This window comes from Festucalex cinctus, chromosome 8 (assembly GCF_051991245.1).
Source record: "Festucalex cinctus isolate MCC-2025b chromosome 8, RoL_Fcin_1.0, whole genome shotgun sequence".
Taxonomy (NCBI): domain Eukaryota; kingdom Metazoa; phylum Chordata; class Actinopteri; order Syngnathiformes; family Syngnathidae; genus Festucalex; species Festucalex cinctus.
In genome coordinates this window covers 12,911,219-12,934,773 of record NC_135418.1, presented here as the reverse complement: position 1 = coordinate 12,934,773, position 23,555 = coordinate 12,911,219, and the positions used below count along the sequence as shown (strand labels likewise).

At 40.3% G+C, this 23,555-nt stretch overlaps 3 protein-coding genes across 3 annotated transcripts in view; 2 read left to right on the top strand and 1 right to left on the bottom strand.

Annotated features, from left to right (window-relative positions):
* atxn7 (ataxin 7) overlaps positions 1 to 6,872 on the top strand; it is a 29,781-nt gene extending 22,909 nt beyond the window's left edge. Inside the window, exons 9-13 of the mRNA XM_077529430.1 lie at positions 704 to 978; positions 1,143 to 1,332; positions 1,441 to 1,562; positions 3,720 to 4,806; positions 6,020 to 6,872. Coding sequence (XP_077385556.1) covers positions 704 to 978; positions 1,143 to 1,332; positions 1,441 to 1,562; positions 3,720 to 4,806; positions 6,020 to 6,037 — 1,692 coding nt within the window. The 3' untranslated portion in view covers positions 6,038 to 6,872. The remainder of the gene's footprint in view (positions 1 to 703; positions 979 to 1,142; positions 1,333 to 1,440; positions 1,563 to 3,719; positions 4,807 to 6,019) is intronic.
* Positions 6,873 to 10,428: 3,556 nt separating this feature from the next.
* Positions 10,429 to 13,027, bottom strand: psmd6 (proteasome 26S subunit, non-ATPase 6). The gene is made up of 8 exons (XM_077530132.1): positions 12,737 to 13,027; positions 12,355 to 12,560; positions 11,838 to 11,983; positions 11,534 to 11,753; positions 11,245 to 11,353; positions 10,911 to 11,079; positions 10,730 to 10,807; positions 10,429 to 10,640 (listed from the first exon to the last, which is right to left on the bottom strand). Exons 1-8 carry the CDS (start codon positions 12,879 to 12,881, stop codon positions 10,544 to 10,546), a joined length of 1,170 nt encoding a protein of 389 aa, XP_077386258.1. The 5' UTR covers positions 12,882 to 13,027; the 3' UTR covers positions 10,429 to 10,543.
* Positions 13,028 to 16,362: 3,335 nt separating this feature from the next.
* On the top strand, positions 16,363 to 22,045 carry slc2a9l1 (solute carrier family 2 member 9, like 1). The gene is made up of 12 exons (XM_077529237.1): positions 16,363 to 16,419; positions 16,733 to 16,828; positions 16,962 to 17,110; positions 17,177 to 17,301; positions 17,398 to 17,527; positions 18,729 to 18,877; positions 20,726 to 20,913; positions 20,999 to 21,109; positions 21,295 to 21,396; positions 21,492 to 21,567; positions 21,653 to 21,780; positions 21,860 to 22,045. Exons 1-12 carry the CDS (start codon positions 16,363 to 16,365, stop codon positions 22,043 to 22,045), a joined length of 1,497 nt encoding a protein of 498 aa, XP_077385363.1.
* Positions 22,046 to 23,555: the final 1,510 nt, after the last annotated feature.

Below are 23,555 nucleotides of genomic sequence, written 5' to 3'. Positions count from 1 at the left end.
TAGTGTGAGAATCCATTGTAAAGAACGGTTAGGGTTTGCATTATTCAAAAATTTGGTGCCAACATTTGAACTTTTACTGCAAATGAATATCGGCTTCAAATATCGGTTATCTGCCTCCTTGACTACCGATAATCGGAATCGGTATCGGCCCTGAAAAAAGCATATCGGTCGATCTCTAATAAAAATGTTTACTGTAGCACCCGATCTGTTGTCTGGGTTTGGTCACATGGCGTTCTCAGTGTAAGGCCAAGGACACGTCGACGTCAATTTCAATTGACAACAGGGGGCGATGCTAGGTAAAATGTCAGTTTCTTGAGATGGCTGGAAACGGGTGGATTAATTTTATTTCTTGTTCCAGGAATGCAATGTTAAATACAATACTGTGTTTAGACTTGTGGGTGGCGGGGGAGGTTTGGTGGGGGGCATAGAACATATTACTGCATCTAGGGTTCCACTTAAATGCATTTACAAAACTCTCAGAAACATTTGGGGTGTTTTGAGAAGAAAAAAATATTGTCATTAATTTTGGAATAAGGCTGTGAAATACCAAATTGTGGATAAAGTGAAAGGCTGTAAGTAATTTCCAGATGCACTGTATATTATGCACAACATGGAATATAAGCCATCAGCACATGTTGAAAAATGAAACCTAAACTGGTTCTTTTCTCAAATAAGAATTCTGACCTTTGTTTTGCCACATCAGACACATTCCTTGAGCCAGCGGAGGGCAGTGCCAGGGCGGAGGAAGCGCTTTGACACATTGCTGGCAGAGCACAAGAACAGAACAAAGGAGCGGGAGAGAGAACTCCACCAAACCCATTCCCAGCAACCTCCCCCTCTCAGGGACCCTCACCCCTCCCTCCATCTTCCCACTTCTTATGATGTCCATCCGGTGGCTCATGGCAACTGCCCCGCCCCAGATGCCGCCAAGATTCTGCCATCCAACAAACCTAAATTTCACAGCCCTGGTCTTCCACGGTCAGTGGTGCTTTGTTATCTGTTGTCTGGTATGATGCTATTTTTATATTTAGTGACTGTCATCACCAATTCAACAAACAGTTACATGGGGGAGAAATAAAATGGAAACTGTAGCATTGTTTTTGTTACAAGTTGAGGATCACTCAGTGCTCTCTATCCAACAGATTAAACAACACACATGGGCCTGGTACCCCAGCGGACGCTGCAATAGTCCACGAGTCACCGCATCATCCCCAAAGTACGCCTGATGGGTTTTCTCGAGCCTCCAGTGATGAGGGAGAGAATGAGGAGCGTGAGGAGAACACTGAGAAACTGCACTGTCACTATTCAGGTTATCACCCTCGACCGGTAGCTGTAAGTATGTTTTTTTTTTTCCCCAAACACTCCCAATTAAATACCCTTAAATGTATAATTGTCAACTGAGCAAACTATGACCACTGTTTGTACCAACTCTGTTTTCAGTACTGTAATTTTGGAAGTCGACTGTTTGGGAGAGGCTGTTACTCCTTTGACAGGCGATGGGACAGAATGCGATGTGTCCTCTCTGCAATGATGGACAAGCACGTCAACTCTCAGATGTGGAAGTAAGTACCCAGATGTTATCATGTCCCTAGTGAGCACTGCCACGTATCGTATCGTGGTCAGTTTCTTGGCTTTGCTTGCAAACATAAGCTTTATTGGTTACAGACAACATAAAGAACTTATAAAGTCTCTACTACAATTTTTAGACTTTATGTATAATAGTTTAAATCAAGGTATAGAATCTTGTATCCTCAGTTGTGTCCACATGTAAGATGTTCCATTTAGAGAATATGCAGTGTTTTTTTGTTTGTTTGTTTGTTTTTTGTTAGGCGGCACGGTGGCATCTGTCTCACAGTTAAGAGGTTTTCGCTGGGCGCTCTGGTTTCCTCCCACATTGCAAAAACAAGCATGGCCGGTTACTAGCACTAAACCCTGGGGCACCTATAAATAAACGACCATTCACACCATTCATGTTTTTGGAATGTGGGAGGACACCAGAGTACCCGGCCTGGTGAAAGCCTACTGAGCAATGGGGAGAACATGCAAGCTCCACACAGGAAGGCCACAGCTCGGATTTGAACCCATAACTTCTGAATTGCGAGGCAGATGCACTTGTACCCCTGCAATAGCAACTACGGATGTAAAGATAACGGCAATATTGTGATATCACGAAATTAAAACTGCATGCCACAATATCACAATATTAAAAGCAGCACATCTGTTAAAATTGTCAAGTTGATTTCCATTTGTGCAGTTCTAACACCTTCTGGTGGTTAGTTTTTAGTTCTGTTTAACTTTCATACGGCATGTTTTGGACCTTCTACTTTTAAAACTCACCCTAATTGTTAGATGAAGGATAACATAATATGCTTGTGAACCAAGTCAATATGTGGAGGAACTAAATGTGTGCATGCATTAGGAAATAACTACCTCAATATTAAGTGTTATTAGAGATTGTATGTTGTTTATGTGCATTGCTGTTAGGGCTGAACGATTATGGAAAATTATGTAATTGCGATTGGTTTTTCCCCCCCCCCCCAAAAAAAATTGCGATTGCTATATATGCCTTTTCAGGTCCTTTTCAACATTTTTTTTTACCCAACAAAAAGTGAATTATAATAAACAATATCAGATCTATTATAGATTACAGGATCTTAAGATAAGGGCAAATGAAGCCATAATATCCGATTTTTTTTTCTACTATTATTATAGTTACAGTTACAATTTAGCACTTCAAGATATCCAACTTTTCATGTTGCATGAAATATGACAGGAAACACTGCAATTTTTAAACTCTGCATTTATCTATAAATAAATCAATATGCATATTTAAAAAATATGGTGACATCCAGTCATAAACTCACATATGTAGGCAAAGTAAAATTATACCTGCTTATATGACGTAATATTTTCCGATTTGATTTCAAAAACCACTTGCGGTCTATAGAAATCTTTGTGGGTGGGTCGCGGGTTGGGTAGTTTCTTATGGTCTAGACGGGCCGTGAAGGCAACACAGACTTTTGTTTAAGCTAAGTGCGTTCAGATCTGTTGTGTTCTGGCGTGGTTGCGGCCGACAGTTACTTGCAAATTGTCATTAAAGATTTTTGTTCACTGCTTGGCCTCATTAGTTCACCAACGCTACAAATAAATTACATTAAAAGAGGCTGCGGCGGCGGCACCTAAATGGTGGTGAGTAATGACGAGCAATAATCATTTCGTCCTCCTGAAATTGACACAACATATGGCGACATACCTGACCTATTTAGCCTCTATGGCAGCCGAAAAGTCAACTCACAACGGTGAAGAGATGTTTTAAAACCAAGATTAAATATGCTAGACAATCGTCTCAAGGTCTCATGAGACAAAAAAAAAAAAAAAAACCTCACCAAAATTACATGCACTTAGGCGCATGGCTTTAGTTACAGCGGTGACATTCCTGCTCCCCCCTCTTTCCCTCTTTCTGCTCCGTTCCAATGAGCATTTAAATCGCAGCATTTCACAATTACGTAATTAATGATGTTTTCTCAAACCGCGATTTAATTGCAAATGCAATTAATTGTTCAGCCCAAATACGTATTGTATCGTGAGGATATTGGCAGTACCGAGCCCTAATGATATCGTTTTGCGACATTTGGATATCGTTACATCCCTAATAACGACATTACCTTTATTTACATAACACCTTTCAAAACAATGATACAATTGTTCTGTTGTTTTAGGAAAATCCCCTTGGCCTTGGAGAACAGCTCTTCCTTTGCACCTCCCCATAGGATAAGCACAAATTCCCCCGGTAGCAACCCGTCTTCAGGCTTCCTGGGCCCCCCTGCCACCATGCCCCAGACCCCCTACAGCCAGTCCTTGGAGGGCAAGCCCGCGCTCTCCTACGGGACCACCTTAAACGCCCGCAGCTCTCCGCAGGGAGGGCCTGAGCACCCGGCCTACGGCACCACACAGGCCCGACAAGTGTCTTCGTCGCCGCAGATGCCTTCAGCCCACTCGTCCTCATCCAGCTCCCCTTTAGCTCCTTCACTCACCTCGGGCCGGGCGCTGAAGTCCCGCCCCACCGGCAGCAGCACTACCAGGTCATTGTCAGTCAGGCCCAAGGAGATCTCATCTGGCTCCTCGGCGCCCGTCATCCCCACCTCAGTTGGCGTGGGCACTAACAGTAGCAGCACCAGCTTCAGCTCGGGAAAGAAGAGGAAGAACAGCTCGATCCTCTCGTCGTCCCACAGCTCCTCAGAACCCGCTTTCAAGAAGAACTGTGCAAATGCCGGCAGCTCAGGGAGCACCTACCACCACGGCTTGCTAGGTTCCTCATCCTCGTCGTTATCTTCCTCCCACAGTGGCGTCCACAGCGTGGGCCTCAACTCAGGCCCCAGCGTGCGTACGAACTCTCTCAGCCTCAAGGCCGAGCCTACCGCAGGGTCAGCAGGCGGCTCCTCGGGCCCGCCGGCGCGAGGCCCCCCCTCGGGCAGCCCCGCCGAGTCCATCAAGCGTATGAGTGTGGTGATGAACAGCAGCGACTCCACCCTCTCTCTGGGGCCTTTCGTCCACCACCAGTCGCCGGCGGACCACCATACCAGCTTCAGCCATCACTCCTCAGACGGGCGCCTGGAAAGCAAGAAACGCAAAATCTCTCCTGCAGCCAGCGGGGTTAATAGTGGTACTGGGGGAGCGGGGGGAGGGGGACCCGGACCGGGTCGACCCAAGGTGTCCAAGTCGCCTGCCATTAACAACATCCACGGCAAGCACGGGCGGAACATTCCAGGGACGCCGGGGCTACCTAACAACTCCCATTTACATCAGGTGGGTTGTGTCATGTCGATCCATCAGTGTCAGAAATGAAGTGCGAAAATATTTTGCCAACATAAAGGTATATGTCAATTGTATTTATACTGTACATATGAATGCTTTTCCAAATGTTCGAAATTCTTAACAGGTGTTTGATCAATGAATCATCTCGTAAATTTTCTCGTTCAGTTAGAATTGCTATTTAACTCATTCACTCCCAGCCATTTTTACAGAAGCGATCCCCTTTACTCCCGGCTGTTTTACCGCATTTTGACTGATTTTGCAAGGCCCGCAGAATATTGTGTTCTATTGATATTTAAAAAAAAAAAAACGGAACCTACCAAAAGAAATATTAAAGTCTCTTCTTTAATTAGGGGGAAAAAAGTATGTTTCTATCTGTTTCTGTTTTGCAGCAATTAGCATTAGAATGTAGCTAAGTTTCATCATTATTCACAAATCTGTTTAAAACAGTGGGGAAACAGCTTTGTTGCAACTATGTCCCTGAGCCATACTCTGCTGCCACTTGTTGTCCGTGTTTGTAATAACTGCCATTACCATTCTCTTCAGTTCAGAGGCTGCATCGAAGCCTTCTGTATGCTCTAGCCTAAAATAAAATAAAAAAGATAAACAGAAAAAAACAAAAAAAACTTATAAATACATCTTTGGGAGCATGGTGATATTTGAAATAGAACGTATTTATACGTTTTGGGGCACAAATGAGTTAATATTGCCCTTGTGGAATATGAATTAAGTAGCAAAATCCACCCATTCTTTACCATCTCAAGGGGCGGCCATTTTATCACTTGCTGATGGATAAAAACGGATGGATTTTGCAATATTAATCAGATACCGTGTTTAGATTTGTGGGGCTGCATAGGACTCAATTGTGAAGACATTTTTGGGGTTGATCCCCTTTTAAGAATAATGCTATATTGAGATTTAAAAATGTCTTTAAAATTATTTGTTATTGTTTTTTGAGGGGGAACATTTTATGCATCAGAAGTATTTGTGGTATGGGTGACAACTTAAGAGTTGAGTACTTCTACTGGTGTCAGTCTGGAAAAAAATGGTATTGACCATCTCTAATTTGAAGTTTGAATGCCTGTTTAAAGGGGACTTAATCAAATACGATATTATATTTATTTATAAAGTACATGGAGTCGATAGATTGGTATTTCTGCTATGCAAAAGATGCACTGACATGTTTTCTTTTCCTCCCCTCATGCAGCCAAAGGCTCGTCCCTGACAGTGGTGTCAGCCCGCAGAGCATGTGGATGCGGCACGATGACGGGGAATCGTCCGGAGCGACCCGCCCCGGACAGAAAGAGGCCTTCAAAAACGAAAACCCACATTAGTCTCAGTTTCCCACAATCCTCAGGTTGGAGATGATCCGGACTGCCCAGTGAAGTCACACGTCCGTACTTTTTCTCCCAAAGCCATGTCTGTCGGAGGGGCGGGGACAAGCGGTGCTCGGCGGAGATACGTCGCGTATATGGAGCGAGCGGTCTTCCAGGCGGTCCCTGAGCGGGAGGAAGGAGAGCGACAGCCAGGAGTCTCCAGGGTGCACTTTGGTTCCGGTTAAGGGCTGTTGCGAGCTCTGCGGCCACAAGCTGTCATGACGCTGAGCAAGTGGGGAGACACCAAGCCGATCTCTTCCTTGTGTGTGCGTGCGTGCGTGCGTGTCTGGCAAGCCTTTTGAGCATTTATTCAATATCCATCCGCTGGATTGTCCATGTTCTAATACGCTTTGTTCTCACTAGTAAGACAATTCAGCATCCTTCTCTGTGTGACACAAATAGAACTGCACTAGTTCTTCCTTGTACATCTGTGCACTGCTGCTACTAAAGATGTGCTCAATCAGGGTTGTCAAACAGAACTGGCCCATCAGGTGGTCCAATCTGGCCCGTGAGGACAACACAGTTTTTTTGGTTTGTTTGTTTTTTTGCTAAAATCAACTGTTAAAAAATTTGTCCACTGGAGGGTGAAATGATGAGCATTAATGAAATTACATTATGAAATATGGTGATATTTTTTTAGAATAACTAATGGGAATAATTTCAGAATATACTTTTAATTTATTTGCCAAAAATATATATATATATATATATATATATATATATATATATATATATATATATATATATATATATATATATATATATATATATATATATATATATATATATATATATATATATATATATATATATATATATATTTTTTACCTGTCATTATTTATAGCTTTTTAGGCCACAGACATCCCTGGTCCAGCCCAACTGAATCAAATTTGTGTGAAAGTGGCCCCTGAATTAAAATGAGTATGACACCCCTGCGCTAGATGTTATTTAGTAGAATTTGGTTATCTCACTAAAACAATAGTGTATAGTTACAACAGTAGTAGCCAAAATGTCTCCCCCCACTACTGTTTGAAATTTCTGAACACTAGTACAATTAGTATGACACACTAATAGAACTTGAGGAAATACTGCGCAGTTGACATGAGTGACGTTATAAATTCTACTTGTTATAATAGGGATGAGCATGTATCGATATTGGGCCTTATTTGAAAGTATCGGGTACTCTTGGAGGCTGCCAATACAAGCCATCAATACTATAAATGGCAAAAAAAAAAAAAAAATGAAGTCGATGATGTTGAGCAAGACCTCCTTGGCAGTAGATGGCGCTATAGTGTGGCGGATTGACACATCAGCCAATCTGTATTTTTTGGTCATGATAAAGGAAATTTTATATATCAAAATTATTAGAGGTATTGGAAAAGTTAACACTCATACTGGTATCGGTGTGAAAATTAGTGGTATTGAATATCCCTAAACTATATCTGGACCAGCAGTACGAGCAATGTGCAGATGTTTGCTGTCTTGCTAGTGGGTTGTTTTGTTTGTTTTTTAAACATCCATTACTCTGACTTTCTGCAAACTAGGACACTCTAGTAGAACAACTACATGTTAACTAGTGTGGTAAACTGTGCTAGTTGACACCTAGCACATGACCAATAGGACACAGATTTCAACTTTGTGTGACTGTTGATGTCTTTTTATTTCTTCTGTAAGACAATTCAGCACACTGGAGAGCAACTTGATGTTTTTAGTGTGACAAAACTGCTACTACTCATGACATAAAATTCTAACACTTAAGTTGTAGAACTAGTCGTGTGCAGATGTCAATTGGTGCAGTTTTCCATTTTAGCTAATGATTCCTCTTAACTATTGAGGACAAAACGCATGTAAACAAGCATTTTGGAACTAGTAGGATATTGAATAAATGCTCAACAGCTTTCTATATGTGCGTGTGAAAAAGAAGAGCGTGTGTTCAAGAGTATTTTTTTCATGTCCGATTCTGCTGGACGACTGGAATTTGCGACTCAAGTTCACCCCCAGCGCCTGATCTCAGAAGCCTTGTTTGGAAGGAGAGCAGGGGGAGCAGCCAACGCGCTCGCTCCACCTGAACGGACAACCAATCACCTTGTTTCATGCTTCTTCAAGTCGGACTCTTGGGGGCCACGCGCGCGAGCTTGACGAGGGCCGCTCGGGACGACCCTGTAAATGTTTTGATCTTTAGTGCCCCGAAGAATTATGCAAGTGTTACCTTATTCCCATTTTTCTTTTGAGCTTTTACACTGTACCGCAGAGAGTCTTCGTAGATGCGCTTGAGGACGTTTGCGCTTTCAGTTCTCGCTCAAATCTGAACCAAATTTGCAAATCTTGTCTTTGTGCAGAATGATAGCCACAATCGACCTGCTCCCCAACTGTGAACAGCACTGAATAACTTAACTCCCCACAGGCAATGCTGCTTTGACAACTAAGCTGTTGCTTTTGTGTCTTCTACCAACTTTTAAGGTGGGCAGTCGGGCCGGTGAAGTGGTTGGAGGCGCATTGCCTGTGTGGATGTCAAGAAACTGTGCAAATCGTATTATTGCCACAATCTTCTCAATTACTGTGGGAGGTCCACATCTGCCTGTGGACTGCTATGAATTGTTTTTTTGCATAGGGAATCAGGTATGGTACGTCTCAACTGGAGCAGACTTTATGCACGTCAACTGTCTTCTGTGGGTGTGAAGTTGTGACGGGTGAAAAGCCTCGTACTTTGAATTCCTCCTGTCTTAAATCAGGCATTACTCCGCGGTCACAGTGGGATGTTTGCTTCGTTTGAGCAGTTTCAAGATTTGGATTTGTGGTGTGAGATTCATGCAGATGGCTTCACAGGACGCATTTCAACATTTGGCAGCATCTGAAAACCTCCACTGATGTCAGTCAAAAGTGGACAGTAGATTTCTTTTTTTAAAACAAATTTTAGCTTCCTCCCGCACCCCTTATAGCTTATGTAGTTAAAGAACGATCCCTATTTGAGAAAACATATTTTGTTAAGAAATTGTACATAAATGAAACGTGTATTTTTGCACAGGCTTTTTTTTTTTTGTACATGCAGGAATTTTTGGGTACCATTTTGAAGAGTTATTTATTTAGGAAGCCAGAAGAGAAGCCAGAATTTGATTATTTTAAGTGTTTCACTGCCAAGTCTATATAATGCAATACGTGGATATATACAGTATGTATAGAAGCCTCTCATGAATCATGGACAGAGGGTCTCTTAAGGGACAAAAGTGTTTGTTTTTTTCCACTGTAGCATGTGTCTGTTTGACAGCGAATACCTTTATTCACTTTTCAAGGTCTCAAATCACATGTGCTTTGACAACACATATTTTGTTGCCTCTGAATCAACACAACTGATGTACCTGTGTGGCCCAATCAGCCTGTGACGCTCGAGTGTCCCGCTAGGCTTCAACTCAATGGAGCCGCCAGTCGTACACTTGACTTGACCTTAAACATGTTTCTTGGTTGTTTGAGAAGGCTGGAGGGGCTAATCATTGCGATTTTTTTTTTTGTGCATCGTCATTGCCAAACAAGTAATTTGAATCACAGCTTTTCAAAGAAATATCCAATTAAGAAAGTGCCTGAATTTGTTTCACCCTGACTGTTTGAGGACAGTGTTGTTGGGTTATTTTTATTTTTTTTAACCTTACTTGAATGTTCAAAGTGTTTAAATCTGCCTATCAACCCAAAATGTGGTAGAAAAAAACTGAGCTTGCCAGCTGCCCAGTATCAAACAGTACTAGTGTGTGTGTTCAGTGAGACTGACAATACGCTAACATTTCCTGTCATCAGTGTGTGTGCGATTGTGTGTGCGCGCAGTTGAAGCCTCTGGCTTGCTGGGCGTTGTACAACATTCAATCTGGTCCTTTACCTTTAAACCCCACTGACATCTCAACTGAAGTTTCCAGCAGGTGGAAATACGAGGAATTTTGTTATTTTTTTAAATAGAACCATAGACTTGGAATGTGAACGCAAGAGTACAGCTAATGTCTGGGGGGCGCGACCACCCTTCATACGACAAAAAGCCTGTAGATTTTTTTTTGGTGAACATCAAATCTTTTTCAGCTAGACTTTATGTATTGGCTGCTATGTAATTCATGAACAAAACATAGGTTAGAAGTAATATTTAAAGAAAAAAGATTGTATAGTATATTTGTTTTGTAACAAGTTCTGTAAATAAAATAATTTATACTATTTATACAAATTAACATCTCTGCCTCTTTTCTTAATAATTCCGAAAGACCAGTTTTAACAGTCAAACATTTTATTATGTACACAAATGAATTTGTCAAACTACATGTGTAAGAAAAGCAAAGATGACGACGCCACCTTGCTGACCTGACAAAATGCGGCCACCGTGATTACATGTTAATAACTCTTGACAATTTCTGGACTCTGTTGAGCAGCAGGTCACCCTTCTTGATGGTCTCCTGGTACTGCCAGTTTTTACTATCGGGTCTGGTCGAAACAAAAATGCAAACATTTGTATTTTCTGTTGAGTTGCCGGTCGGCCATTATATAACTGGTTTGACGAACGGCGAGATTACCTGTTGGTTTCCACGATCTCGTTCACTTTATCAATTTTGCAGTGGAGACGTCCGGCAGCGATGAACCGGGATAACTCCCTAGAGAGACAAACGTTTTTATTTGAGCCCTTAGCTGCCATCAAACTAGCAATTTGGCCGCCTGTGACAACTAGTTGGGTAAATCTTCTATTTTGGCACTCACTGGTCAATGAACTCTGTGCTGACACCAAAAGCCTCGGCCATGTAGCCAAGTGTGAGCGAGCGGTACGACTCCAGCAGCTGGCTGTAGGCCTGGATCCTCATCTCCCTCACGTAGTAGCGGTAGTGTGGGGCGAAGAGCCAATCCTTCTTCATCTCCTGCTCCACTGTTGCTGTGGGTAGGTAAGGAAAGACATCGGATGTGAGCTTCTTCGGGAAAATGAAGTGGTGGAGATGCACAAATACTTGTGGCTACTTCACTATTTGTGGCAGGGCTCATTTGAATAATAAAGCACTCTAATCAATATTTAACAATAGGCAATGTGAAATGTCCTCACCGAGAGACTGAAAGAAGACAGAGTAACGGCACTCGTAGAGCGAGAACAGATACTGGCGAACGGCTGGCAGACTGTGCAGCACTTCTAGGATCTCTGCTCCTTTTATTACCTAAAAAACAAAACACATTACTGTCAACCATAATGTACATTACCCAGCCTTTGATGCCTCAATAAATAGACAATGCATTATTGATTTAGAAACTGCTTTAAAAAATAAAAATAAAAACCTTCCTCAGCAGCTTGTTTACAAGCACACGCGTGTTTTTTTTTTTTTTTTTTTTTTTTGTACCTTTTCGCGAAGGTCAGGGCGCTTGAGAGCGATCATGCACACGTAGACCGTATAGGTGACAAAAGTCTTGTAGTCCATGAGCTCATACGACGTGAAGGTGGAGACGGTGTCGAGAAAGAGCTCTGCGGCTTGCTTGAAATCCCTGATGGCCACGCAGTAAAGACCCTGGTAGACCTTCAGTCGATTTCTCCTGTCCCAGTCTCCCCCCTCTTCAATCAGGCTGCAGGAGAGGGAGGCGGGGTGCAATCAGTGACTATTGACTAGTATGACAATGATAACGCTCGACACTTCTGACCGGCATTACCTTTTGGCTTTCTCAGAGTTGCGCGTGATGAGGTCGCTGTCCATGTAGAAGAGACCGATCCTCAACAGGTAGAAGACTATGTCTAGTCGGTGACCCAGAGCCACCGTCTTGTCGTAGGTCTTTCTGAATGCTGTTAGGGCTCCCTCCTGTGTGCAAAAGCGGGAGGATTTACTGTTTCTTTATTGAACATACAAAGCATTTCAACAGACAACATATACATTAAGAGATAATTTTTTTCTTTTTTCTTTTTTTTTTACACACAATATTCCCCCCAAAAATGTAACAAATAGGTGAAAGGATTAAAATGTATTCTATGTTTATATACCTAATAATTTCTCCTTTAACACCACAACATTTTAACTTCTGTAGCCAAACACTGGGGTTTCCCCTGTTAAGATCAAACAAAATCCCATCCTATTGAAACGTGGCTTTTTATGTGAAACACTACTATCTAATTCAATTGTCCTAATGTAGCAAAAAATTGTGGCTGGTGAGGACAATATAAGAGCGAGTTTACCTTATCGCCAATCCTGATCAGATATTCAGCTTTGGCCATCATAGCATCTCTGATCTCACTCTCCCCGAGGTTCTTCTCTGCATCCTCCAGCACATCATCAAGTCGCTTCAGCTCATCTTCGTTTGCCTTCTTCATCTTGCTCAGTAGGTCACTGTCGAGTTGCCACTTGAGCTCCTTGCATAAAGTTTCATAGTAGGGGGCCATGTCTAGGGCACACAATGAAGAAAGCATTAAAAGATATCATCATAAGCGGTTACAACTTTGTTAACCATGATGGAGGTTTGGTTTTATCATCGAGCACCATCATGCTCATATTTCACGCCTATTAACGATTTTGTGGCGACAATAACCGTGAAAATAAAGTAGTAACATGCTAACTCACTGTTAGCTTTGATAGCGTCCATGAGCTCCGTCTTCACTTCAGCATCTTGTCGGTGACCGTCCATTGTGAGCAAGAACTTGAGCTGTGCTATCCTCAGATCAGGGTTCTTAGGCAGACCCTCTTCCTCGAGATTCTCGAGCGGCATGTTTTGTCCCGGGTGTATACGTGAGGAAGATCAAGCAAGGCTGTCTTTAGGGGGACGGTAGAAAAATTGACAGATGTATGCTAATCAACGATGACTACGGCAAACAGCATAGTGTTGTTTCCGGCAAAGTCACTCGACGAGGAGAGAAAAGAGAGGATGTCTTTGGCATAATAACTACCCTGGTTATAGTTTACTGCCATCTGCTGGACACAGCCATTAACAACAACCCTGTGTGGACCCACTGATTTTGAGACTATTTAATTTAACATTTACGGATGTAAAACGTATTTACTTGTGTAAAAAAAAAAAAACACCTGTATTCGCACTTCACCATGTTTGCTTTGTTCTTGTTTACTGCAAAACTGATGTTTATGTACACTTTGTATACAGCAACGCCTGTTCTTAAAGCGCTTTATAAATAAAGTTGAGTTGAGTTGAGTTGAGTTGAGTAAATAAAATTGCATTTCCCCCCCACACATTCAACCGGACCATTCATTTATTATATTTGAATATTTGATATTGACGTGGTTAGACAGCCATTCTGAAGTTCAGGGTTTGAATCTCTGCTTCCGTTCTCAAACAACATTTCATCACATTTAGAAATCAAAATAATCCTTACAAATCAAATTACAACGATGTAGGTGTGGAACTGTCACTTACACCATTAGGGGGCCACATTTTGTCAGCACAGCTGTGGAATGAGGAATAAACAGTCCGGGCACAGTCATGTGTTTTAGATTATATATTTTATTTCTGTATTTGTCTAAAAACAAAACATCTACTGCTATTTCTGTCATCAAATGTTGGCAGAAAAGGGTAGGCAGCACTTTTTACCAAGATTTGCATACTCCAACTCTGAACGTCCCGTTTATTTGGGGATATTGTTGGTTGATTATTTATTTGCTGCACATGCACACAGCCTAGTGAAATGAGTTGACTGGCCTGTTAGCAAGCCTACTGTAATCCATGCCTTTATTTTTCTCCTCATCTATAGACAGTTATCTTCCTTTCAGATGAGCGAACATGGAGCCAGATGAAGCTGTAAGCCTACAATCCAAAACAAGGCAAAAAGCAAGTGATGGAAATTGGCGATGGCAAACATGTTTATTTGTCAAAATGACTTTGGAAAAGAATTGTATCAAATTCAAAGCAGGTGAAAGGGCAGAATACAAAGATGAAGAGAATGCTGTAACTGTAAAATAACACAAAATGTGCAAGGCTACTTTTACCAGTATCACATTGCATTCATCATTGCTCATCTGAAGAAGAGCTTTGAAAGCATGCAAGGAACTTAAATCCACGCTCCATTACACTTTCAGTAGCTAACTCTGCGGTCACTTGGGAAAAATGTATTTTTGCCAAAAGGATAAGCCCGGGGACAAACTTAACATCAGTTTTGATTACACCTGAAAAGATTCTTCACCTGACCCAGAACTGCAAGTTCCTTCAGAAGGCAAATAGAATCTGATCTACCACAAGGCATTGTTGAGGGAGTTTCATCAAGAGACAATCATCCAGACGTCATTTCTTCACACAATGTGATAGATCTTGGAGTGGAGATAACTAGAGGTGAAATATACTCAAGAAAAACAGTTGGGAAAATACACAGTAAACTTTTTGGAAACTTTGACTTAGATCCAGGAACACACAAAACTCAGTGATTCAACAAAAAGCTTTGTAGCAGCTGCTACAATTACGTAATGTATTCCAATAGGTTTTCACACTTTCATGTTTCAATTATGGCTTATTGCTCAGCATGGCGTTGCTCACAACGACCAGACAAGCGGTAATAAGAGGAGGAAACTGTGGGAAGTGAAAGTCAAATGAGTGCAATGGAAAGCAAATTACACTTTATTGCTGTGCAAAGTTAAGTAAAAATAACAAGATTTGAAGTAGGTGAGACTGCACAATGCAGCCTTCGACCTTTTATCAAGAGTTATTATTGAAAATAAAATAGAATTGATTTTAATTATAAGCCTGTACAAAGTGAATGGACTTAAAATAAAATCATTATCGATTTTTAACTCTGAATAAAACAGGGCCAATAATATTTAAATATACTGCCCCCAGGTGGCCAAGTTGGGCAGTAGCATAATGTCAATTCAGCTGGTATGAACTGGCAAACTCTTTCCATTTTTTTTTAGTCTATTTAATAATTTCTTATATATTTTATAAAGCTCAAGTGTTTTGTTTTGTTTTTTCATTAAAAAAAAAAATGTTTCTCTGTTTTTTCCCCCCGTTATTTTTTCCCCCAAAATTAATAACATTCCCACTTGTTTCAGTAGGGAAAGATGATTTGAGATACAAGTGACTCACGTTTCAAGCGTGGTCACAGACGAATTAAACATGTTTTTCATTGCCCCACTAAAAGTGCAGTAAGGTAACATTGTTGGGTAATATTTGAATTTTCGCAATTCCCAATTTATATTTTGGTCTATTTGACGTTCATGCACAACTTGAGGAGGAGAGCTTAAAAAAAAAAAAAAAAAAGTTACAATGAATGGGTTTGATGTTATTAATCATGGACGTATGGTGCAAATATCATAGAGAGATACTGACAAGCACATTTACAATACTGGTACCAAACAACAAGTTCTATACACTCCATTATTGCCAAATAGTCAATGCTTTAAGACAATTACAAACTCTTCCAGGTAGTTGCATCAAGACATGTGTCAATCTATATTTGTGCTTTTTCTGGTTAAAAAGTGCAAGAAGTTAATGATAAGCAGCCTTAGCTATTTAACAGGATCCCGTTAGACTTCATGGACTGGATCTGTGAATGTGCGTGCGACTGAGGACCACATGGAAACTGTACTGCAGCAGCTGGTAGGCTTTCGCACAATTTGTTGCATCTACTATAGTTCGTATTAGATAAAAATGTTTTGCTGCACTGCCCTGACCTCAACCATGATACTGTATATAAACCAAATATGTAACTCAAAAGCTGCAAGTTAAAGCAGTGACTCATCCCAACCATTTTTTGCTTAGTCATTCTAAATGTCATTATCTGGGTTTTGTTTTAACCATTACATCAACGGGAAAGATGACGGTAAATGAAATGTTTTCAATTGAATTTATGTTGTGTTTTGCGGCATAACATGTTTTTCTGTCAGAAAAAAGTGGCTTTTTACATTTTTTTTATAAAATACATTCATACATGCTACCTTACATTTGAAGCTCATTTATAAAAAGGTTTCTAACACCTATACTGAAATCAAATTTCCAAATCATGAGGAGTTGAAGGGGTGGGGGGTGGTGGGTATCAAAATCCCTTTATACACAAACATTACGCTTGGCTTTCACCATTTCAGATAAATAAATAAAAATACTGTAGCTGACAAACCAAAATAGATATGTTCACATCAAAGACAAAACATTTCATGCTTGCTGATGATTTTTGCGAGCACTTGTCCTGATTAGGGTAGCAGGTGAGCGATGAGAACCTATACTGCTGAGGGGGAAGAGGTACTCATAAATGATGAAGAGCAGGGGCCCCAGGACAGAGCCCTGGGGCACACCTGAAGTGACTGGTGAGGTGAGGTGAAACAGAATCAAAGGACTTCAGCTGAATGAACTGAGTGTGGTCTTTGGGGTATGAGTAGAAGTCCAGTCTATTGAGGAGAATGGGGTGCGAGATGGTGTCAAAGGTCGCACTCAAGTCAAGCAAAATGCTTTAAAAAAGTACAACGCCAAACGTGTCATATTAAATACAAGACATTTTGAGCCCTTTATTTCATCAGTATACTATTCTTTTCCTCCCATTAAAACCCTGACCTATCCATGCATTGCACGGATAATCCATTAGAGGGCAGTATGATTTGTGCTTCTTCTGTGCTTCGTCCTTTTAGACGCGTGGAAACGCTCTTTTTCTCATCTTCATTTTGGGAATTGGAGGAAGCTTTCAGTCAGGATACCACCTCACCTCCCTGAGTTCTCCCTCTCCGGTGAGGCGTGTGCAGATTATTGCACACAACACACTTCCTGTTGTTTTCAGGTGTCATCACGTGACGTCAGACACATCACCATGTACATGTACCGAATCTAATTCGGTACTATCTTGATTCCTTCTCTTTGCAGTTCATACAGCGCTTCATCAACAGCACCTGGTATGAAAGATATGCGACGCCACCGCCAACCATCATCTGGTCCCTCATAGTATCCATGTATGCAGTGGGGGGGCTACTTGGCGCTGTCAGTGTCAAGTACTTCACAGGCATGCTGGGAAGGTGAGTGCTCTCAATAGCGGCTTTCAAGGAGACCCTTTTGAAGCCACTTTGTGTGTTCTTTGGCAGAAAAAAAGCGGTGATCTGCAACAGCTTTATTGCCATTGCTGCAGCCGCCATCATGCTGACAAGTAAATGGGCCAAGTCTTACGAAATGATCATTGTGGCCAGAATATTGTTTGGCTACTCAGCAGGTAACAACTGCCACCTGCTTGGAAACACTCACTTTTGGCCATTGGTGTGAATGTGAGTTGATTGGTTGTATTGATCAACGTTCTCCTGGCTTGCAGCTCTGGGAGTGAGCGCCCATCTTATGTACCTCGGCGAGATGTCACCCAGGAAGATAAGAGGCACCGTCACCATGTCCTTTACGACTTTTGTTTCCATTGGCAAATTGTCTGCACAATTTTTTGGCCTCAGGTATGAATTTATGCAGCCTCTCTTTTTATGTCATTCAGTCACAATTTTGTTTTGTATTACATACAAATCATAATGTAACATTGTTTTGTTTTGTTTTTTAATAACAAGAAAACTTTAGCTCAAGTTCTCTATTTTTTCTCTCTCCGTGTTGTGAATAATAATTACACACTAAAGTGAGTATTGTTGAACCAACTTAAAATTACAAATTGAATTGTTGACCGACTTAAAAAAAAAATGCTTCAATTGATAAAACACCATTGAATTAAATTAATCTAAAGTGAATATATTAAGTATTATTAACACATTCACTGCCAGTCCAGCAAAAAAATTGACATTGACGTTTTTTTTCGTCAATGGCAGTCAATGAGTTAATTATGAGTTCACTAAACTTAATATATTCACTTGAATATAGTTTATCCAAAGGTAATCCAAAGTGAATATATTCAGTTTAACCAACTCAAAATTAATTAAACTAAATATAATCACTTTAATTCAATCATGTTAACAATTGAAGCAATATATATATTTTTTTTTTAAGTTGGTCACCAAATCAATTTGTTTTCTTAAAGGGATGCTTGACTCATTGAGCAATTTTCAGCAGTGAAAAGTTAATATTTTGTCTAGAATGAATTTGATAACTTCAGTATTTTTCATGTACAATTAATACCTTTTAAAAAGTATTTTTTCTACTTGCTGTGAACTGATGATGACATCACCAGTGCAGAGGAAGTATAGGTAACGACCAATCATGGCTCACCTGTTTTGTGGATTTGGTCAGTAAACTGAGCTATGATTGGTCGTTACCTACTTCCTCAGTACTTGTGATGTCATCATCAGTCAACAGCAAATAGAAAAATAACTTTTTAAAGGTATTAATTGTACATGAAAAATAATGAAATTACCGCATTAATTATAGACAAAATATTAACTTTTTACTGCTGAAAATGGCTCAATGAGTCAAGTATCCCTTTAAATTGATTCAACAATTCTCTTTTTAGAGTGTAGAACACACAAAAAAATGACTTATCATACTGATGCCGATACCAAATTTGTGTGAAAAACTCATGCTTCCACAAAGGGTATCAAAGACAAATACAGCCCTCAGATCAGGCCTTCATTTTTCTGAGAACAACTATAAAAAAACATTTATATAAATGACTTCAATATAGAATCGCACCACATTTGGTTCCCTTTCTCGTAGCGAGATCCTGGGCCGCGAAGAGTTGTGGAACGTGGTCCTTTGCGTGCCTGCGTGTTTTTCGGTGGTCCAAGTGATGGCGATGCCTTACCTTCCCGAAGCCCCCCGATATCTCTTCATCGAGAAACGAGATGACAAAGCCTGCAAAAAGGGTGAGCGCTATTTTAACTCATTGACTGCCATTGACGGAAAAAGACGTCAAATCATGCATTTTTGCTGGGCTGGCAGTGAATGTGTTAAACACAATGTGCCAATATATTTTGTGATTATATTGCAGCATCCTCCAAATGTTGCTTAAAAATCCATCAATTTTGGTTACATCTCATCTTAAGTCATTGACTGCCATTGACGGAAAAAGACGTCAAATCATGCATTTTTGCTGGGCTGGCATGAATGTGTTAAACACAATGTGCCAATATATTTTGTGATTATATTGCAGCATCCTCCAAATGTTGCTTAAAAATCCATCAATTTTGGTTACATCTCATCTTAAGTCATTGACTGCCATTGACGGAAAAAGACGTCAAATAATGCATTTTTGCTGGGCTGGCAGTGAATGTGTTAAGCATTCCATCAACAGGAACTTGACTGTAAAATACGTGTTGGTTTGAATCTATTTGTGTTGCGTTTTGTTGCGTAAAATGCGGCAATGCTTTTCTACATTAGCAAGATGGCATTCTACATTTTCAATACATTAGTACAATGCTACTGCTGATAATAATGATAATATTTTCAATATTTTAATGACCCACAACATACACTTAAAATAAACTAACATTACTATTGTATTTATTTATTTATTTTTAAAGTGGGGCGAGAAAAGTGAGTATCGGGAAAAGTCGCTATGCTATCGATTTGGAAAGACTGAAAGAAACTGACTATAGTAAAACAGTAACATTTCTTTGAATTAAGAGATGAACATAGCTAATATGCAAAAATTGCTGCTATTTGTCAAGGTCCAATTAATTCCTTTGCTTCCAAATATGTATAAATATGTTATATTTTAAATGTATTTATACGTATTTATACGTTGTTTTTTTTTGTTTTGTTTTTATGTTTCTTCATGCAAGAGCATACAGAGGACTTTGATGCAGGCTCTCAATTAAAAGAACGGTTGAAGAAATGGTAGTTATTACACAAAAGGCCAGAAGGTGGAAGCAGAGCAAAAAAGATCAACCAGGGCCATGTTGGAAAAAAAAGGCTCAATTACTCACAATTCTAAATAGAATTGTGAATAATCCTGAAACCTATCTATATTTTAATGCTAATTGTTGAAAAACGGAAATGGATAGAAACATTCTTTTTTTTTTTCTTGATGAAAGTAGAGACTTTAATCTTTCTTTTGGTATGTTCCATGTTTTTATAGCAATAGAACAAAATATTTCGTGGGCCTTGCAAAATCAGTCAAAATCCAGTAAAACAGCCAGGAGTAAAATGACAGTGAAAATGGCTGTCCTAAATCTAAAATCCTAAAAATGTCAATTTGCTACAGATTTCTCTTGTTTGGTTTTCAATTTTGGAGATCAACGCAATACAGGAGGGGCGGATCTTTTGTAGCGGGTTACTGTTGACCACCTCAAAATTTCCTTGTGTCCTCTTTACAGAAAGCTGTGATGGATTTACTATTGTTAGTTCATCCTTCTAATTTTCTTTATGTGTCCTTCAGAGGAAAAATGTAGACACCCCTAATTAAGATGAGTAAATACAATAATAATAATAATAATAATAATAATAATAATAATAATAATAATAATAATAATAATAATAATAATAATAATAATAATAAAATTGGGTGGTAACCCGTTCAGGGTGTACCCCGCCTACTGCCCGAAGCCAGCTGGGATAGGCTCCAGCACCCACGCAAACCTTGTGAGGAGCAAGCAATTAAGAAAATGGATGGATGGGTAATACTAATAATAAAAATAAAGTGAAGCATTGATTGCATTCGTATTGGAAATACAAATTGACAAGCACAATCTCCAATGATCTCTCCATTGCAGCTCTTGAGATTCTATGGGGTCAAGTCAACTTCAAGCAGGAGATGGAGGAAATGTCGACCGAGCAGGCAACAGTGGAAGGGGCCTCTGCAAAAAGTCCTTTGCTGCTCCTTCGGGACCGAACGGTCCGATGGCAGCTCATCACCATGTCCGCTATCTACTGCTGTAACCAGTTTTCAGGCATGTCCTTGGTGAGGATGTAGTTAATTAACCCGTGCAAAATATTCCAAACGCAACATTCCGTCCCACTCCCACAACTGCCTCTTTTGTTCCTAGATCAACACTTTTGCTTTTGACATCTTTCGGAAAGTGGGGCTCCCGACAGATCAAATCCGCTATGTCACTCTCGGACTTGGCGTTACAGAAATTATCACCTCCATATCTTGTGTGAGTATCTTCAGTTCGGTTTCTTTTTCACCTCAGTAATTAGTACACTCATCTGTAACTAAACGATAAAATCAAAACATTATAAACTGGTCTAACATCATTGCAAACTACAACTACAGATTGTTTAAAAACGCACAATTTGAATGTGGGCTAGCGATGTTGATTTGTCCCTTTCATCCCCTCAGGGTTTGTTGATTGAGCATGCAGGAAGGAGGCCACTCTTCTTGGCGGGTTACGGCATCGTGTCTGTATGCTGGATTTCGGTTACTGTTGTGCTCAACTTGAAGGTAAAAATTGGAGATGGGCGAGGATCGATAACCGAACTAATTTCAAGGTATAGGTACTCAAATATCAGAAGAGCCTATCACGTTTCTTTTTGAAGGGTTCCATATCTTGGGCTCCTTACCTCATTGCTGTTTTAATCATCCTCTTCATCATCTTCTTCTGTGGAGGGCCTGGTATCAGCATAACTTACAACATAAATCAAAATCAAGCTTTTGATGTTTCTCTGGTAAATGTCTGCTTGTTTATTGTCCATGCAAGGGGGAGCAGCAAGTACTCTTAACAGTGAGATCTTCATCCAGTCCGATCGAGTGGCTGCGTTTGTCATCTTTGGGGTTCAGCGTTGGTCGGTATTCGCTGTGCTGGGTCTTGTCTTTCCAATACTCATTGTCAGTACACAACAAGAAACGATCGCATGATTTGCCATTGCAGGACAGTCAACACCACTCCTGTTATTTCTTCTTCCAGGATGCGCTCGACTCGTACTGCTTTGTGATTTTTGCCTGCATGAGCCTGCTGGGTTGCGTTTACGTCTTCTTCTTCCTGCCCGAGACCAAAGGGAAAACGCTGCTGGAGATCTCGGATGACTTTAAAGCCATCACCGTCTGTGGGAAGTCTTTTGTAGAAGAGAACCAAATGGAGACTAAGTTATAGATGTGGTGCTAATGTGGTGCCAGTGTGACTGTAGATGAACATGTGGAATGTAATGTAAATGCATTAGCCAATAAAAAAAACATGCATGTAAATTCCCTAAAAGTAATACTTGAGTAAATGTATGTAAACAGAAAATGGCTGTCACATTCAGTGCCTCAAACAATAATTACCCCCCAAAAATATATATTACAATAAATATGACAAGTTATCACACGATTATATCAAATGTGCACAAGACAGCAACAGTCCATTTCTAAATGTACCACATCATTTTAATTAACAAAGAAAATAATGCATAAACCAAACAGCGCAGAGCTACTTGGTCCAATAACAATCAAGCATTGACTTTATAATGCACTCAACACTTTAGAAATAACTGCGATCTTAACTTGTCTCACGAGAAAAAGAGAAAAGGCAGGACACATGCACCCAAGGACCATGAATGTATGTGCAGGGAAGCAATACCCCACGAGAGGGCGCTGTTTATCTTTCTTTAAAAACGTGCGGGTGAAAACTGTTGCACATTTGTGCAGTTAAACCCACAGTCCATTGGCATTGGTAAGACTTGATTGTTATGAGTAGTTTTTTTCTTTCTTGTATTAACTGTACAACGTTTTTGGTTTTGGATTTATAACCTTCTCTGTGAGAAATATGATGTCGGCCAATAAACTCTAAGTATTTAATTATGGGGCAGATTTTTGGTTAATTTCTTGTCAATGACTGTTTTGGAGTTCTGAGTTAATGTCCCTATGAATTTTGCAAACAACAAATCATCACACAACTATGATGTGGTCATGGAAATGAATCAGTTACTTTAAGTAAGAAAATAAAGTGAAGTCACATTTTCAATTATGCCACTTAAAGTGGCAGTGTGTATTATTTAGTGCCATCTAGTGGTGAACTAATAGAATGAAACAATTTTGAAGCACGCACACTACAGTGCCTCTGAAAAAAACAGACTTAGAAAGGCTGCTAATTATTATTTGGAGTGGGCGAGCAAGAGTGCTAGCAAGGGAGCGGCTAGCATTAGCAGCTAGCAAGAACTAGCTGAAGTGGCTATGGTGTATATGCCCCCGAAGGACGCGGGACTCCCGACTTCTGTAATGCCGAGCTCAAACGACACAACTTTTTTTCTTTCACGACAGTCACGCTGCCAGATTACCCGATAAATTTGGTCTGTGTCGTGGACCGGACGTACAAGTCTGAACTCGACAAGACACCACCCGATCATCGCGTGCTGTCATGCCAGAGAACCGTGTCGGTTGTCGGGGAGGTGGAATGGAGCGTGTGGGATAAGTGTTTAAAATGATATTTTATGATTTAGTAGCCAATTAGTAATGTATTTTAATTTATTTACACGTGTCGGGGTGATATAGCCTGTTTTGATTATTAATTTGGAGATGACATCTTGTTTTATTATTTTGTCAAACACTGAAATATGTGTTTGAGTAATTTCTATACTGCTTAAATATTTATTCAGATTTGACTTGAGTACGGTGCATTTGTTACT